Source organism: Schistocerca nitens, chromosome 1 (assembly GCF_023898315.1).
Source record: "Schistocerca nitens isolate TAMUIC-IGC-003100 chromosome 1, iqSchNite1.1, whole genome shotgun sequence".
NCBI lineage: Eukaryota > Metazoa > Arthropoda > Insecta > Orthoptera > Acrididae > Schistocerca > Schistocerca nitens.
In genome coordinates, this window is record NC_064614.1 from 199,816,987 (window position 1) to 199,836,093 (window position 19,107).

The window sequence follows — 19,107 nt, forward strand, 5'->3', positions numbered from 1 at the left end:
AAAAATCCACATACGGACTCAACCTCGCCAGGTTCGGATTACAGTTCTGAAAACTTGGCCTTATGCCAGTTGCTGCCTAGAGACTAGTGTAATACAATTGGCTCATGCCTGTCACTACCCGTGCCAAAAATGCTGTTTTTTCCAAGCACTTGGCCATCTGGAAACCCCACTGACACTTTCGTTTCTGGTGAAGCCCTGCATATACGTTGTAGCCGAGCGGTTCTAGGCGCTTCAGTCTGGTACCGCGTGACCGCTACGGTCGCAGGTTCGAATCCTGCCTCGGGCATGGATGTGTGTGATGTCCTTAGGTTAGTTAGATTTAAGTAGTTCTAAGTTCTAGCGGACTGGTGACCTCAGATGTTAAGTCCCATAGTGGTCAGAGCCATTTTTGAACCCTGCATATACCATAAATTTGGACATCGAGGGCGATCGCATGGCACTTTGGATGATGTTTGCATGACCAATGTGATGCTGTCTCAAGTTTTTCCAAAGCAATATCTGGCACTGTACAAAGGAGAGCGGCACACTAATACAAGTTATCCTGTACAGATAACAGTTGTCTGGAGCGGCTGACAGTGTTAGCCTTGCAATAAGCGTCACTGCTGCTGTCACAGATTATGCTCGCCGTTTAACAACATGGCCTTCAGGACACAAACGCGAACTTTGTCACGAAATTGTTAGACGTCGTATTCTTGTGCTGCCGATACCTATACCTACTGCTTTCATTCCTTTTCTTTTTTGCGGAATCTCTCTCGGGTTGGTTTTTCTGACGGTGTTAGTTGTGCGTTAACAGTGATACAGGGCTGTTTGTGTAGGTTTGCTGGTGAAGAGTTGAACCGAATGCAATGGAAGAATGGCACGACGAAGCTGAGTTGCTCCCAGCAGTGACGGCAACCACATGAGCGTACATTTGCGTACAAGCGTTGTTGCATTTCGCTGTATTTTGCGTTGTAGGTTTTGGTAATAGCGTCTTACAGACACAGGACATTTTGTAAAGGTAGTTTCACTGAAATAAAGGTAAACAGAGGAAAAAACCGAATAAATTATTACATTATTACTCTATAAGGTGTCACCAGAGACCACAAGCCCCTTATCTTGCTCAGCCCAAAAAGTTTCCAGACTGGATTAATAAAAAATTGATGAAAGTTATGATAGGTTTAATGCTTCATGTGTTCCAAATCGCCTACCCTTACTTGAGTACAAAGCACAGAACGTTGATATAGCTATGCGAAACTTCAGAAAAGCCTCTCTTTGGAATGTCGTTCAACTCAAGAGTCACATTCACACCTTCATCGGCCTTGGCGAAAGATCAGAGACCCATTTTGCACTTTGTCCTTTTGTGGTAAGTTCGCACTGATAAAAACAAGTAGGCTATCGTCAACCGTGATGATGTTTCCCAGAAAATACCGGGTGATCAAAAAGTCTGCATAAATTTAAAAACTTAATAAACCACGGAATAATGTAGATAGAGAGGTAAAAATTGACACACATGCTTGGAATGACATGGGGTTTTCTTAAAAAAAAAACAAAAAAAACAAAAAAAAACAAAGTTCACAAAATGTTCGACAGATGGCGCTGTACAGCAAAATAACTGCTACCGTGACGGGTGAGAGGTACGCCGATATGTTACAGAATCGTATCATCCCCAGCCTGGCTGATAAACACCGGCAGGAACGTACGATGTTTATGCAGGATGGCGCTCCACCCCATATTGCTAGACGCTTGGCAGATCTCTTGCGCGCGTCGTTTGCTGATGATCGTGTGCTCAGCCGCCACTTTCGTCATGCTTGGCCTCCCAGGTCCCCAGACCTCAGTCCGTGCGATTATTGGCTTTGGGGTTACCTGAAGTCGCAAGTGTATCGTGATCAACCGACATTTCTAGGGATGCTGAAAGACAACATCCGACGCCAATGCCTCACCATAACTACGGACATGCTTTACAGTACTGTTCACAACATTATTCCTCGACTACAGCTATTGTTGAGGAATGATGGTGGACATATTGAGCATTTCCTGTAAAGAACATCATCTTTGCTTTGTCTTACTTTGTTATGCTAATTATTGCTATTCTGATCAGATGAAGCGCCATCTGTCGGACATTTTTTGAACTGTTGTATTTATTTGGTTCTAGTAAAACCCCATGTCATTCCAAGTATGTGTGTCAATTTGCACCTCTCTGTCTACATTATTCCGTGACTTATTCAGTTTTCAAATTTATACTGACTTTTTGATCACCCGGTGTTTCTCTGCGTTTGGCGTTTCAATCAATTTGCGGCAGGCGTCCATGCGTCGTTGCTTTTATTTGGGAGTCAAGATGTGCAGAACGAAATTAGCAAACAGTTTTTCTTTTCTTGGCCGGCCGGTGTGGCCGTGCGGTTAAAGGCGCTTCAGTCTGGAACCGCGTGACCGCTACGGTCGCAGGTTCGAATCCTGCCTCGGGCATGGATGTGTGTGATGTCCTTAGGTTAGTTAGGTTTAATTAGTTCTAAGTTCTAGGCGACTGATGACCTCAGAAGTTAAGTCGCATAGTGCCCAGAACCATTTGAACCATTTGAACCATTTTTTCTTTTCTTCATATTATCGTTCAGCATAATGTCTTGAACACTTGATTTAGAGATGTTTCGAACATTGCCCCATGCGATTTGTGACACAATAACGTTGACACATTACGGTCGTAAGTCCACTACTTAAAACTGCCTGCTCACAAGAGACTGGTGGAAGGCACATCTGTTGCTTACTGTTGTTCAAGCTGTCACGTCACTGCGCTGACGCCACTTATGCGGCAGGAATAAAATCAGTCTCGAAACTTTTTTAATTGACGGTGTAACTGCTACAACCAAATTTTATTTTTTCCTAGCTCAGAGAATAAACCAAAAACGATGTGTATGACTCCAGCATGTACCTTACACCATATGCTTTTAGTGCATTACCTGTTTTGGTTTCTGCATATTCCCAGTAGGCGGCAGCATCTGCTTAAAGAAAGCTGGTACTGCAGTGTCGGCACGTATTCCAGAAATAAACATAATTTCTATTTGTCTTTAGTAATTTTGGATTAGAATGTGTGTAGAATATACAGTAATATGTTACCCTACACCCTTTTTTTCCTTTGGAGCTCACCAACGTACGTTTCACACTTTCACGACACACCTGCATGCGATTTTTTTTTTCTAGATGCAAAAAACCACGCACATAAAGTACACGCAATACATTTATTGTTATTATGCGTGGGCAGGCGATTTCTTGCAAACTGGGCTACTCCAAGAAACGGTTTGGCGATAAAATTTTTATGTTCTAGATATTTTATCTGCAGAAGCTTAGAGGGCATTAAAATTCTCGCGACTCACCAATGTGCTGAGACACGGCCGTGAGAAACACTGCTGTACATTATCGAATAAGTGATTGTTTATTTCATCACAACATTACAGCGACATAATTTCTTCTCTGAAATGGTGGGACTACACGACCCATACTTTCACAGTCCAGTGGCACTGTTTTCATATTTTGTTTTTAAATTTAATGTTGAGTTTTCTGAGTATATGTGAATGTAGAGTTTCCGGCGTGTACTGTTGATAAAAAGCTCTCATGTTTTCACCGGGGTGGAAGTTGCCTGAATATTGCACGTATTTCAGTTATTTTCTAACAGAAATAGTATCCACTTAGAACACGTTCTAAAATTTTAGTGTATCACATCCATGTTATATTTAGTTATTTGAATCTCATTTTGACCCAGAGCAATGTACTTTTCAGTCATGAAATCTAACAAGAGAATGATCCAGTCCAACATGTTGAAACCTGCCCCGAAATTTTTTATAGGGAAGAATGCACCGAAAAGAATACAATGTCAAAATTTTTGCTGCTAAGACACACAGCAAGTATTTTTCAAAGAATGTTTAAAACTGCCAAATTCGTAGCTCACTAAGCGAGAAATGTACATCCCTACCGTAGCTGTAGTAGGCAGTGCATGCGCAACACGGCAGGCACATATCCTTGGCTGATGGCACATCGGTAAGCAAATAACACGCTACAACGCGATCTTAATTTGTAAAGCTAATTTCACTTTCCATTGACAGTGTCTCTGACACAATTGTTCAGAGTTACTATCAACTCAAATTTGCAACTCATTTAATATCCATAATAATTAGCAGTGATTGCTAATAGTATCTGTCTTTGTGCAGTTCCAGAGTTTCACAAAAATCTAGAATACAATTAATGTTTTCAACTTTCCAAAGATGAAATGTGAAGAATGTAGTGTGCAAATGAAATCACCAACTTCTGCTAAAGACATACATATGTGTTATTTATTGGTTAATTTCTTGGACATTCCTTCGAAGAATGTCGACATTTCGTTAGAAATTGTGGAAATATAAGCTTTTTTTTAAAAAAAAAGAAAAAGAAAAACAAGAAATAACTCTGCGATTCTGTGAACTGTAATTCATACAATGATTGTTGCGCTGAGCTGGCCGGGGTGGCCGAGCGGTTCTAGGCGCTTCAGTCCGGGACCGCGCGACGGTCGCAGGTTCGAATCCTGCCTCGGGCATGGATATGTGTGATGTCCTTAGGTTATTTAGGTTTAAGTAGTTCTAAGTTTTAGGAGACTGATGACCTCGGATGTTAAGTCCCATAGCGCTCAGAGCCATTTGAACCATTTTTTTGTTGCGTTGATTAAAGTCCAGGACGATAACAGACTACCTTCCAAGGTTTTCGGTTCCAAAGAAAACATGTGCGGTGTACCTTTCAGTGACAAAGCAAACGCTGTAAATTTTTTGGTTAGACGAAGTAGGAGAAAACGCTTAACCTTAAGTAGTGTGCAAAGTAGGTTTTCTTTCGTAAAATCTGAACATCACTATATAAATGAAGAAAGACTTACAGGAAGTACGAAATATGCACCAAAATAAAACTCGCAAGAGTCTGGAAGAAAAGCTATTCGATAGATTTACAACTGCAGTGCACTGCTACCAAGGGAGATCTATTAAACTGGGCGCTCTGAACTATAAGTGAGATGAACATAACTGATTACCAGGCTTCTGCGACATCGTTAGACAGATTCAGGAAATTACACGGAAAAGGAAGTCGTAAAATTACACAGTTTACCTCAAGTAAACTTGTAGAGAAGATGTCATTAACAGATAACACTACAGAGAAATTCGTTGCTGTCGTAAAGATGAAGCTACTTGTTATACCCTACCGTATGCATATAAAGCCAATCAGTCCCGTTTCGTGCACACCGCACTTTATCATTTCGAGCGGAAAAAAAGAGAATCGCTCGTGCAGTCGATGAAAACTATGAGACATTCGAATACAGCACTGCCAACGATAAGTACAGTGGACGACTGCTTCCGCAACTTTGTCTTTGTCTTCAGGAACATCAAGGTAAATTAGGACTAAAAATAAAAAAAAGGTCTGTTTACAAGTAAAAATCTTGTAAGCTGTGTAGCAAAATTTGGAAAACTGGAAGAGAATAATTTTCAGTGTTTCATTCGAGGAGAAAGACGCAAACACTGTTAATGCATTTCGGGTTCGACCCGGAACTAATAGCGTGATTCAGCCTCTCGGTAAAAAAATGTTTTCAACGGTACAAAGCATTTTTAAGAAAATTGTCGGACAATATAATTTCCAATATCTCTTTGTCATTTCAGGTTTATCAGATGAACTGTTTTGTTAAAATTCAGTCCTTTGTGCTTTGTCAGTTTGCATCACCACATTTAACGAATTTGATCAAATACACCTGGTACGCAGCACAATATACAGAACGACAGCCACGACCATTTCTTACTCCATTCCAGTTCTGTATAAATAAGACTAGTAATTACTGTGGAGTGTCTGAGTGCATTAATATTTTGTCTGGTGTGCCAGGTGTAAGGAAAATATTTCTTTTCGTCACCCAATAGACACGTTGCATTTTTCTTGAAAATGGTTTATATGCCTCTAAGCACTATGGGACTTAACATCTCAGGTCATCAGTCCCCTAGAACTTAGAACTACTTAAACCTAACTAACCTAAGGACATCACACACATCCATGCCCGAGGCAGGATTCGAACCTGCGACCGTAATAGCAGCGCGGTTCCGGGCTGAAGCGCCTAGAACAGCTCGGTCACAACGGCCGGCTGCATTTTTTGTGACAATTACAGATTACAAAAAGGGAACTGTTTCATTGTTGGTAAAATTTGCATTATTCAAAAACTATCGTAAGAACTCTGCTGCAGGAATCGTTATAAAATACTTAATTTAAACAAATTAGAGTCCCGATCGAGGAAAGTCGTCTGTACTGTAACATCATACATTGCCTTGATTTTCTTTCTTCTGCTTGTCACTTGTGAGACAATTACATCTGCAACAGTTTAGCTTTCGATATGAACTGCAAGTTATTAAAGAAAATAATGATCTGAGACGTGTTCAGTGTGGTTTAAGTGCTTGAAATTCACCCGTGTGCACTTCAGACTTCGGGCTACGTGGTGCTACGTTCTCATGTTACGGCTGCTTCTGCTTATTCGCCAATCGCGCCCTAGGCAGGGAGGGCTGTACAGATCGTCGTTTTAAGCAGTTTTTCGTGCGACAAAAATGAGTAACTTTTTTTTAAGAGTACTTGCAGTGTGCCTTAGTAGAGAAAACTATGACAGTGCGTTTTTTTCGGTGTATTCTTCCTGTGTGAAAAATTTCAGGGTAGGTATCAACTTGTCGGATTGGATCATTGCTTTGTAAGCTCGGGACTGAGGAGGTTATCACTCCGTCATCAGGCCACGAGTGGCCTACGGGTACCATCCGACCGCCGTGTCATCCTCAGAGGAGGATGCGGACAGGAGGGGCGTGGGGTCAGCACACCGCTCTCCCGGTCGTTATGATGGTATTCTTGACCGAAGCCGCTACTATTCGGTCGAATAGCTCCTCAATTGGTATCACGAGGCTGAGTGCACCCCGAAAAATGGCAACAGCGCATGGCCGCCTGGATGGTCACCCATCCAAGTGCCGACCACGTCCGAGAGCGCTTAACTTCGGTGATCTCACGGGAACCGATGTATCCACTGCGGCAAGGCCGTTGCCCCACTGAGAAGGTTATACTAAAGTAATCAAAAATATCTCTTACCAGCCTCCGAAATTTTGTGCTGGAGTTCGAGTCCGGCCTGTATTTTTTGACAACAGTAAAGCTGTATATCACTTGTTTTTCATCTTTATGAGACTTTTTAGTGGAGTGATAGAGCGCAGTAAGAGCTACTTGTTAGTATTACAGCTTATTGATACCTGAAGTCGTGTCTCACTTCGTCAAGCAGTTTTAAGGGTTTAAAAGGAGCCGGACGTGGTGGGGACGTGATGTACGCACCTTTGAGCAGCGGCACGATGCGCCCCCAGCAGGTGATGGCGCCCTTGCGGTGGAACTGCCCCAGCGCCAGCTCCATGTAGAACAGCGGGATGCCGCCCACGAACAGCATCACGCAGTACGGTACCAGGAAAGCACCTGCAACAGGCCACATCAGCTATTAAGCAGCTGCTTTAAAATATCGTTTGTCGGGTCATTTTTCTTACTCTTCAGTTCTGTCACTTTTTAGTTTGATTTATTTATTTATTTAAATCACACATTATTGGTGTGGTTAGATGACATTGCTAATACAAGTGTTACCTTGACATAGAACAGCACGCTCCTTTAGTCTCTTTTTAGGCGTAACACAAAAAGCATGTGATGGCTGGATCCATGTGAAAAATCGTGCTGCAGAGTAATATTGGAAGACATGTTGGCGAAAAAATTTTATCAAATTCTTTTGTCGAGGGTATAAGAGTTGGAACAACGAGTCTTTACTTCTATAACACAAAGATGACACAGGTTCTGCTACAAGGCTTGGTTGGTTGGTTGGTTTTGGGGAAGGAGACCAGACAGCGTGGTCATCGGTCTCATCGGATTAGGGAAGGATGGGGAAGGAAGTCGGCCGTGCCCTTTCAGAGGAACCATCCCGGCATTTGCCTGGAGTGATTTAGGGAAATCACGGAAAACCTAAATCAGGATGGCCGGACGCGGGATTGAACCGTCGTCCTCCCGAATGCGAGTCCAGTGTCTTACCACTGCGCCACCTCGCTCGGTGCTACAAGGCTTATCTTATGTACTTGTCTGGTACTAAACGCAACTCACATGTCCGAAAATGCTACGTATATGCGAGAAATGCATAACATTTACGGCTCTTACATCCATGTTAATAGCCGGCCGGTGTGGCCGAGCGGTTCTAGGCGCTTCCATCCGGAACCACGCGACTGCTACGGTCGCAGGTTCGAATCCTGCCTCGGGCATGGATGTGTGTGATGTCCTTAGGTTAGTTAGGTTTAAATAGTCCTAAGTTCTAGGGGACTGATGACCTCAGATGTTAAGTCCTATAGTGCTCAGAGCCATCCATGTTAATATTGTTGTCATTCATAGCATCTTACGTATTACAGCAGCCAGCTGGCATTATAAGGAAGTATGGATCAGTGTATGCTACCGAGGAACGCAAACGACACTATCGTTCGGTGAACTCCTTCATTTAGCAGACTTGGAACCGGTGGAGCAGCGCTACGCCCTGTTTGTCTACTGGGATCTGGTATGCGCGCTCAGACTTATAACCTCGGTACTTTTCATTAGTTGAACAAGGCCGTAAACAGCAATTTTTGATGTACAAAACTCAAGGGCGAAAATACGCAATGAGACACGAACAGAAATAACACTTTTATGGCTGTGGTTAGATGACACTGCTAACACAAGTGTTACTGTGACATAGAACAGCACGCTCCTTCAGTCTTTTTTTTGGCTTAACACAAAAAGCATGTGTTAGTTGGATCCATGTGACAATTATGCTGAACACGTATGTGATACCTGTCCTTTCGGACATGTCCGAAAGAACAGGCACTACATGTATAATTAAGGTGACGACGGCCATTGATCCCTTCATGCAGATGCAACTAACCTCGAACTCTTATGGGGGTCAGCAAGTTGCTTTGAGTAATGAGGCTAATGAGTAGGCCGCTACATCAGTAGTGTGTTGAGAAATTGGGCTGATGGGAAGCGTGCTAAAGGTAGTCCGTTCAGCTATGATGACCACTGGTCAGCGCATCTGCCTAGTAAGCAGGAGACTCTGTTTCGAATCCAGGTGTGGCACAAATTTTCAGCTTGTCCCGCTGATGTAGATCACGCTCACTAGCATCTAATGTCTTTAATCCCCTCGTGTCTTAATTATACTGAAGTCCCTACCATGTGCGATAGTCACCTGGACGCGTCGTGGCATGTAAGCAATGAGACCTTTGGTAGGTCGCTGGAGGGAGTTGGCACCACATGGGCATACATAAGTCACCTACGAGGGTAATCCCAAAAGTAGGGTCTCCTATTTTTTTTAAAAGTACATAGATCTGTTTATTTCTACAATGGTTTACATCAGTTTACAGCTTGAACATTTAGCTATTTTGCGACATAATCACCATTTCTGTCGCCGGCCGTGGTGGCCGAGCGCTTCTAGGCGCTACAGTCTGGAACCGCGCGACCGCTACGGTCGCAGGTTCGAATCCTGCCTCGGGCATGGATGTTTGTGATGTCCTTAGGTTAGTTACGTTTAAGTAGTTCTAAGTTCTAGGGGACTGATGACCTTTGAAGTTAAGTTCCATAGTGCTCAGAGCCATTTGAACCATTTTGAACCATTTCTGTCGATGCATTTTTGTAGACGCTGTGGCAGTTTTTGTTACAATGTTGAATACTATCCCGACCTGTCTTCATGAAAATTGATCCTGCTTTTTGTCTGTGGTGTTCAGGTAGGGATGCATTCTCATTCATTGAGTTCCACACAGGGAGGAGGGGGAGGGGGGGGGGGAGGAAGCTAAGGTGTCTAGGAAGTCCAAGTGACGAAGCAGACCAAACTCCATCAAAGACAAGTTACTAGATTTGTAAGAGGACAACGTAGTAAAATATTAGGTTACGTGGTAATTTCACAAAACCACACTACTTTTTTCGAATGTAGGCTCTCATATTCAGGTAAGATATGCAAGTACGTTTTTAAAATTGCTAAAATGCCAGTAAAACCGTCAGACAAACCACTCTCTGTCTTACTTTACATTCTCATCTCTTCATATTCTGCTGGTACCGTTAAACTCACATTGGCTGGCACAACCACCACGTAACCCGTGTTCTGCTGCTTATTTATTGGGAGACTTTGATCAACATCCTGGCGCACCCGTCTAAACACACAGCAGAAAATGCGATACAAGATATCCAAAGATGAAGCCCGATTTTTTTATGACGAACTTCATGTGGTTGACCCAGATTTTAGTTTCACAATCACGATCTTGTCTCCGACTGAGGTGCAAAATTCGAAACATAGTCTGCAGGAGCGTATCACTAAGACGATCAGTGCAAAACCCCAGAGGAGAAGAAATGCTTTTCTCATATAACCATACTTCACAATTTCGTAATGTGATTTTGTATAGTAAATTTCATGTAGTTGCTCCCACTGCATGACACGTGTTTCGATCAAATATATAGTAAGACGCATAAATAATAATTTCTCTGCAGTTTGTTTCCATCGGGGACGAAATACTGAAAACCTGATTGGATAGTACCCAGTTTTGTCCAAGTATGCGTTGCTGTGTATAGCATAGCGACAGTTTTATTTACTCAAGCAGTAGGGAGGGTAATTTTATTTGAACTATATTTTGTGAAACATTGGCAGATATGGGAGGGTTTGCAGAACTGCTTGCAATTGCAAAGATGATAAATTCTCTCTCTCTCTCTCTCTAGTCCTTCGAATAGTTTGGCATCTACCTCCACCTTCTCATGTCCATATAGCCTACCTGTTACCGCCTGTGTCCCCCCCCCCTCCCCCCTCATACTTCTTCTTTCACCCTACGCGAACTATTTCTGGATGCCGTAGCGGGTGTGCCACTGACATATTCTTTCTTGTGGTAAGTATCCATAGAAGTTTAATCCTCATTTATTATTTCTAACACTTTTAGAATTTTTTCTATTTCTTCTTGTCTTGATTTTCAATGTTGCCTTCTAAAGTGACCGACTGGTGCGTAGTAACGGCGTTGCATAGGAGATGACCAATAGTAACTCTGTTTCTTATTTTCCACTACGTTTCACTTCCATACTATACTGTGCTCTAGCAGTATACTTTCAAGAACTACTTCAGTCCCATATCAATATCTACTATCAGCATGGCTATTTTACTGAAATTATCTTTTTTCTCTTGTGCCAGTCTACTTCTGATAACATTCTTGTGTCGACTATCCTGTGTAATACACAGTTTTTTGAGTGAGTGATTTCTGAGTAAAACTACATGAACTATCGACCCTTTTAAACGTAATCCACATACATTTGGAATCCCCCCGCCCCCAATCCGCTCTTAGAAAGTAAAAAAGTTAAAGTTTCCCATAATTTGTCTCATAAACAGGGCCCAAAGAGCAATTTGCATTTCACTGAAAAATCTTTGCAAAATCGTCAGCAGATTGATGTACTTTCAAGAAACATCGGTGACTAATTACTGAAAATGGGAGAAGTTCGAGATCACCTAATACCAGCCGACAACCATTACCAGGCTTTTCTGGTCGCCTAGCCACCTGGTAACAACAAAGTATGTACCACTGTGCGGTACAATAAAATAGTTAAGGATGTAATAGAAACATAAGGAATTAAGCTCACAATTGCGTCGTACCCTTGGGCCGTAACCATGAAGGATAATATTAAAAAATAGAACTGCAGTTTTCTCCGTTATTTTCACAGTGAAGTGAAATGAAATGTGGGGCTACGGCCTCCCGTCGGGTAGGCCGGTCGCCTGGTGCAATGCCTTTTAATTGACGCCATTTCGGCGACTTGTGCGTCGATGGGGATGATATATCGATGATGAAGACAACACAACACTCAGTTCCTAAGCGAAGAAAACCTCCAACCCAGCCGGGAATCGAACCCGAGCCCCTTTGCACAGCATTCCGCCGCACTGACCACTTTTTTTTAATCTCATTTTGTTCTATATAGTTCGTTGAATTCGTTCTGGACGGATGTCTGATGACACCCGTTCAGGCTCTTTGTTGATCCGTTCACATTGTTTTTTTATTAAAGAGGGCAGCTAACACTGAGCGAATTCGCGCCACTGAGCTACCGCGGCGGACACAGTGAAGTAAACGATAGGATGATATCTGAACTAACTGAAAGCTTTCTTTTTGTTGGTTAACCAAAACGTAGTGGAAAGCAAGAAACAGTGTTAGTCTTGGTCATATCCTATGCAACGCCAATACTACGCGCTTAGCCTTACACCAGCCGGCCGAGCGGTTCTAGGCGCTTCAGTCTGGAACCGCGTGACGGCTACGCTCGCAGGTTCGAATCCTGCTCCGGGCATGGATGTGTGTGATGTCCTTAGGTTAGTTAGGTTTAAGTAGTTCTAAGTTCTAGGGAACAGATGACCTCAGATGTTAAGTCCCATAGTGGTCAGAGCCATTTTAGCCATTTAGCCTTTCACCTGCCGGTCACTTTAGAAGGCAACGTATGTGGTGAATAATTGCAGCGGGAGTATGATGTTCGATTATATGTATTTTATGGTTTCTAACATCTATTTTCTGGTCGTGGAATGACAGTTTTTCTTGGCACTACGTTATTCAACCCAGATTTTTCGATCGGACAGTGGTTTTTCGAACATGAAAAGTGGCGCAAAAGATCACCTCTATATATCTATAATTTCCTCAACTCTGAACCCACTCGCCGTACGATGGATTTACATCCCTGCGCTAGAAGTACCTTCGAGCGATTCCTGTGAAACACTTCCTTTTTCTGCAACCTGTAACTGACGGGCTAGCGTTTCCCTAGGTCATGTTGAGTTGAGTTCTGGAAGTTTCAAGTGCACAAATCGTACTTTTCCAACGGTTTTCTGAGTACGTTAAAGTAGTGAGACGTTTTCTCTTGACATCATGGAATATCTGTGAATATGAGGTCCTGCCAGGTAGAGGAAGAAAGCGTAGGACCAATGGGAACGCGGATGACTGAGGCAACAGCTGGTCAGCCTGTAGCTACAGCATTTATTGAATAAACTTCTTAGTTATTAAACTTTTACATTAGCGATCTTGGAATTCGTGAAACCATAAAGTTGGCTGCTGACCTTCACGAAATGCAAAAGGCAATAATTTCTCCTCGTCCTAACAGAGATAGTACAGAACGTGAGTCACAAACTGTTGCCACTTAGAATAACTCCGGAAGTATGATAGCAGTTGAAAAGTTTATGGGATAAAAGTTGCATGGGATAACGGGGGCCATACTATGACGTTTGTTTTTGTTGCTAGGTGGGGTCGCTTCAGAGATATGAAGGTCAACTTTGTTTTTTTAAATGGGATGCTATAGTTTGGTACTTATTTTCTGATAGCGGCTATCGAGACGAATCCAATGATGTGTAACAGTAAGGTGTTTGAAGGTCAACGAAGGTCACAAAGGTGGCATGGACGTCCATTCACAGAAGGTATTCGAAGTGATGACCATTGGTATCAATGCAGTGCTGTAATCTTCTTATCACGGATTGAGTGGTATTCCTTATCACATCGGCACTTATCGAAGCACATGTTCTGACATTCTCTCTTGCGTATCTTCAGGTATAGTTGGAACGTCTTAATAAACAATGTCCTTTACGATCCCCAAAAGAAAAAATCCAGAGGCGTCAAGCCTGGCGAACGAGCCGGCCACGACATATCTCGTCCGCGTCCAGTCTAACGATTTGGGAATTGTTGCATGGGGGCTCAATTAAATGGAATGCAAATAATTTTAATTTTTGCTTTAGTAGCTGTCTGTTCGGTTACGAAGTCTCGTAACGGTTGGCCCTGACTAGTATTATTACGCTATCTGACTGCATAGAACAATAACAAAGAATGAAATGGAAATTTTCATTAACACAATTAATTAATTAAGTCCCCAGCAACTATAAAACCTACGAAACCAAAGCACAAGTGTAACTGTTCTGTGTGTGGAAGTATGACTCAACGTACGCATCTGGCACGGTTCTTCTTCAACAACACAAGAAATTTTAAATATCATTTATACTGAATTAATTAAAGAAAATAGAAATACCATAATTACTCAAGAAAACCAGAATTGCACTCTAATCCAAGAACACAAGCCAGATGCTTGTTGACTGAACCTGTAATGACGCATTATTTAAAACATGGAAATAATGAAAAATAAATCAAGTTTCGTACCTTCATATATTGACCAAAATCACTCTCATAATTACAATGTATCTCCACACCGACTCGCTATTACCACATCTCAACAAGAACTTTTCAGTATCACATCTCAGCAAGCACTCCCTACTAGCACATCTCAACACGAACTGACTGCTACCAGTCCTCGACAAGCACTCACCACTACGACATCTCAATAATCACTGCCAGTGGAGGCGGGCGGAACAATGCTCTCTAGCGATCTCTGGCGCTGTGGCTCAGTGTAGCCACCTTTCATATGCCCTTCCTCCACGGCTAGAATTTGATGGTATTTTTGCCAGCATTGGTGGTGAAAATGCCACCAAATTCGTCAAAAAAAATACAGACAAAAATGAAAGATAATATTAATACGTAAATATCATATAACTAGATAAAATTTTGGCTTTGCACTGACCTTTCCCTAATATATAAAATACAGTAAGCAATACAAATTCTTTCATACATGTGACTTTACATAACAGTTTACACAAGTATTATGTGGTTAAACAGTTCAATCAATAGCGTCAGCAATGACGAATATGTGCAGGTAACAGTCTCATAACTATCCACAAACAGTAATACACAAAAAATCAGTTTATACAAATATTCACATAAACGCTTTCCATAGCTCAAGAATAAGCAGTTGACAGTTCCAGCAGTAGCACCCAGCAATGGTCAACAGGTGCAAAAACCAATAAGTAACATTTTTTCAATAGAAGCAGTCCATCAGTGGCACCCGCAATGTTGATCAGGTGCACACAGCAACAGGTGACTTCATTTCAGTAGAAGCAATCCATCAGTGGCACCCAGCAATGTTGAGTAGGTGCAGACACCAACAAGTAACACCATTTCAGTAGAAGCAGTCCATTAGTGGCACCAGCAATGTTGATCAGGTGCACACAGCAACAGGTGACTTCATTTCAGTAGAAGCAATCCATCAGTGGCACCCAGCAATGTTGAGCAGGTGCAGACATCAACAGGTGACATCTTTTCAGTAGAAGCAGTCCATCAGTGGCACCAGCAATGTTGATCAGGTGCACACAGCAACAGGTGACTTCATTTCAGTAGAAGCAGTCCATCAGTGGCACCAGCAATGTTGATCAGGTGCACACAGCAACAGGTGACTCCATTTCAGTAGAAGCAATCCATCAGTGGCACCCAGCAATGTTGAGTAGGTACACACAGCAACAAGTCACATTTCTCAGCAGAAGCAGTTCCATAAAATTCACTAGCACTGATCACACTGTTCATCAGAGTTTATAAGCAGAAATTAAACATGTCCTAGTGGCACCAATCATGTAGAAAAGGTACAAGTAACAGTCCATAATTTTTTTACAATCACTGATCACACAGTTCATCAGCAGAAATTAAACATATCCTTGTAGCACCAATCATGTAGAAAAGGTGCAAGTAACAGTCCATACTATTCACCATAACTACTGAGACAGTTCAGTCATGAACAATAGTTTGAATGCACATACAATTTCTTTAACAAAATATAATCAATGCTCTTACACTAAACATACAAATCATAATAAACACACAAATGATATCAGATAATTGTCCTATTAACTATTACAATACACAAATCCAGTAAACCTATAACATTTATGGGTGTCAGTGCAAGCCACAACAAACAAGTGAAATAATATTTAGGAGATAGGTTGGGATCGCTTCTCTGGGATTATAAAAGGAAAACACACAAAACACACTCACTCATCTTTCATCCACATTAGTGCTACTGTGTAATTGAATAGTGTTAACTGTGTAAATGCAATTCTGTCAAAATTTTATGTTCATCCTGTGTATCAAGTAGTAGTGGCAGCAATGTATAACAGTCAATAATAGTTAAGTCAACGTCATAGTCATCATGTCAAGACCAATGTTTGCCAAGCCAGATCAAAATGTACGGTTGCTGAACAACTGTCAGTGTACCAAGATATGCAAATGCTTCCTCTCTCAAAAAAAAAAGTATATACTGCTTAGTGATTTAACAAAGTGTGTGTATAGACAATCTTCCTTCCACTTTAGTGTTCTAGTCTGCCATCTTCATCCTCCTTGTTCCATATGGACCAACAAAAAAAATATACTCCTCATTTACTTTACCTCTTATCCACCAAAACTCCCATAAACCTCAGCATCACATAATCTCAATACTTCACTAATACCTCTTCAATACGTCGATCATCAATATCATTTACCTTACCTCTTGTCCACGAAAACTCCAATAATCATCTACTTCACATACTCTCAATACCTCAATAATACGTTGATACATATAAACCTCAGCACCAATATCATTTCACTTCCATAACAACTCTTTCCTCTAGTCAGTCTCCTCGAACAAGTACTCATAAAATCCTAATGCAGCTTCAATTCAGCATCCCATACAATCCGAAGACACAGTGTCCACACACAACCTCTGTGTAATCCATCTGACCCAAATTTTCTACTCATTATAAATTATAAGATACATTTTGGTTCCTTGTCCATCATTAAATAAAAGAAATGCATACATGACCTCTAACAGACTTTAGTTCGAATAACTCTCAGTAATTAAGTACGATTACGGAGTGTGAATGATCATAATATTTCACAGTGTGTACACCACTTCAAGAATCATAGCAGAAGCAAACATGTGGAGTATTTTTTGTGTCAAGTGTCACTTCCTATTTCAATTGCTCACGAAGAAGGCAGTGTAATAACTGTCAATGGTCTAAACCTAGTTTTGGTATGTCATGTCATTAGCTTCCTTCCTATTAGCATAAATTTATACAGCTTCCATAAAACCTCCAGCTCATGTGACTTCTATGAAGTTTCTCGTATTAATGTCGTTCGTCGAATTATAGCAGTTCATTTTCTTATCTTAAGAATATAAGGCACTGAGCGTAAGTAAAACATGCAATAGCGAGTAAATATACCAGTAGAGAACAGAAAGTCAACAAGTGGATGCAGCACAATTCCTACAACGAGGCTCTGCCAAGCGAACAATCTATAATTAATACCACAGTGTAACCTAAACTCTATGTTCGTACACTGTACATCAGCATTGCTATATACTAAATTGAAGAGTAGTTATGACAACAAAACAGAAATGTGTAAATATGCAATCCATACGCACAGCAGCAAACATGCCTTACACAATAAACAGGTCATTAGCATCACATCGACATAAGCAAATAAATGTTCATATGTAATCTTAATAAGTACACATGAAGGCGCAAGCAGATAAATCACAAAGTGTAACCTACATACATAACAGCACAACTAATCAGGTGACAATTATAATTTAAATACATAAGCACAGCAGGCACATAATAAAAAAAAAAATATGACATCAGTGAAAAAGCATAGCAGCCAAGCGATGCATAATATACACAAGTAATAACACTGTTCATTAATCAATAATTGTCAAAATCAGTAAATGTACACAAGCACGTCGCTTCACAAGTAAATTCATAGAACATAAAATTTAGCACAAAGTATGAGTCACGTAATCGCGAGCAGCAAATTACGTCTAAAGTACGTACCTAAGTGGAATTATGTTACCTGAAAAATAAACTCAATTAACCGTTACCTTTTTTTTTGTCTATTACTTTCTTCTTCGAAATGACATTCTTCCTGAAAATTTTCTCCAAAGCAAGTCGTCTTAACGTCGGACACGCACAGAATTTACCTGAAGGTCTTAAATACTTTATACAACCGTATCCTGAAAAATACTGAACGTTAATAACATAATTTATGAGGTCACCATAGCTTTATACTGAATTTAATCCGAGAAATTAGACTGTGTATTTGTTTACGTCTGTCAGTGCATTCGCACTGAGCGCTCGATCAGCTGTAGGCGCGTGACGTAGGAATTCATTGTTTGCGGTCAACGACTGCCTCGTGCGGCGCGCAGACTGACTGTTGCTTTGAGTAGGCGCCGCCGCCGGAACACGGCGCGGTATCCTTGTATTCTCCGCATGTTTACATGTAGCTGTTAGTTTCTCTAAAGTATGTCATTCCACAAAAATTTTTACGTTCGATATATGATGTATTCCTTTAGAGCGTCGTGATTTAAGAGTTTCTACTTCAACAGTGTTATCATGAATAATTTTGCGAACTCTATATGGACCGTTATAAAGCAGAAAAAATTTGCGACACAAGCCTTTTCCTTTATGAGACAAACGGTGGGACTTAATTAACACCTTCTGGCCAACTGACAAAGTTTTTAAACGACCAGGACGCTTAGCTGATTTCTCTCTTCTAGCAGCTGCAGATGCAATATTTTGCAGAGCCAGGTTCACAACTTCAGAATGCCGCAGTTTCCGTGAAGGCGGAAAAGGAACGATTTCAGAAATGCGATTTGTTGGTACTTTATTTTTTAATATCAATAGAGGCGGTAAAGAAGTTGAGTCATTAGGAAGTTCATTCAGAATGTTTTGAAAAATATGAAGATACTGATCCCAAGTTCTGTGATTCTGATGACAATAAAGACGGCACAATTTATTGATTTCCTTCATCCATCTCTCTGAAGCATTAGACTGAGGGTGAAAAAGTGAAATGAAGATTGGTGTAATTTTCCGACGCCGTAGAGTACGAAGCCAAATTTTAGAGCGAAACTGTGATCCATTATCTGATATAACCTTATCAACATGACCAACTTCTTTAAGAAAATGTTTGATGAAAGCATTAGATACTGAACGAGCTGTTGCCTTGCGTAAAGGTGTAAAACACACATATTTTGATGTCAATTCCACTGCTACGAAAATGTACGCAAAACCATTAGTAGAACGAACCACTGGACCGAACAAATCGACTGCAGCCATGTCCTTTAATTTCGCTGGAATGATAGGAAACAACGGTGCTCTGTGCGAAACTGTTGGCGGCTTAGCCTTTTGACATAATTTGCATTTGGCAAGAACAGATCGAATACGTCTTTCCATAT

At 41.2% G+C, this 19,107-nt stretch overlaps 1 protein-coding gene and 1 pseudogene across 1 annotated transcript in view; both read right to left on the reverse strand.

The window, feature by feature from the left end:
• LOC126235080 (sodium-dependent dopamine transporter) overlaps positions 1–19,107 on the reverse strand; it is a 644,375-nt gene that overhangs the window by 210,181 nt on the left and 415,087 nt on the right. The window contains exon 3 of the mRNA XM_049943817.1: positions 7,318–7,452. Within this exon, the coding sequence (XP_049799774.1) occupies positions 7,318–7,452 (135 nt within the window). The remainder of the gene's footprint in view (positions 1–7,317; positions 7,453–19,107) is intronic.
• LOC126211112 (5S ribosomal RNA) lies at positions 6,923–7,040 on the reverse strand (annotated as a pseudogene).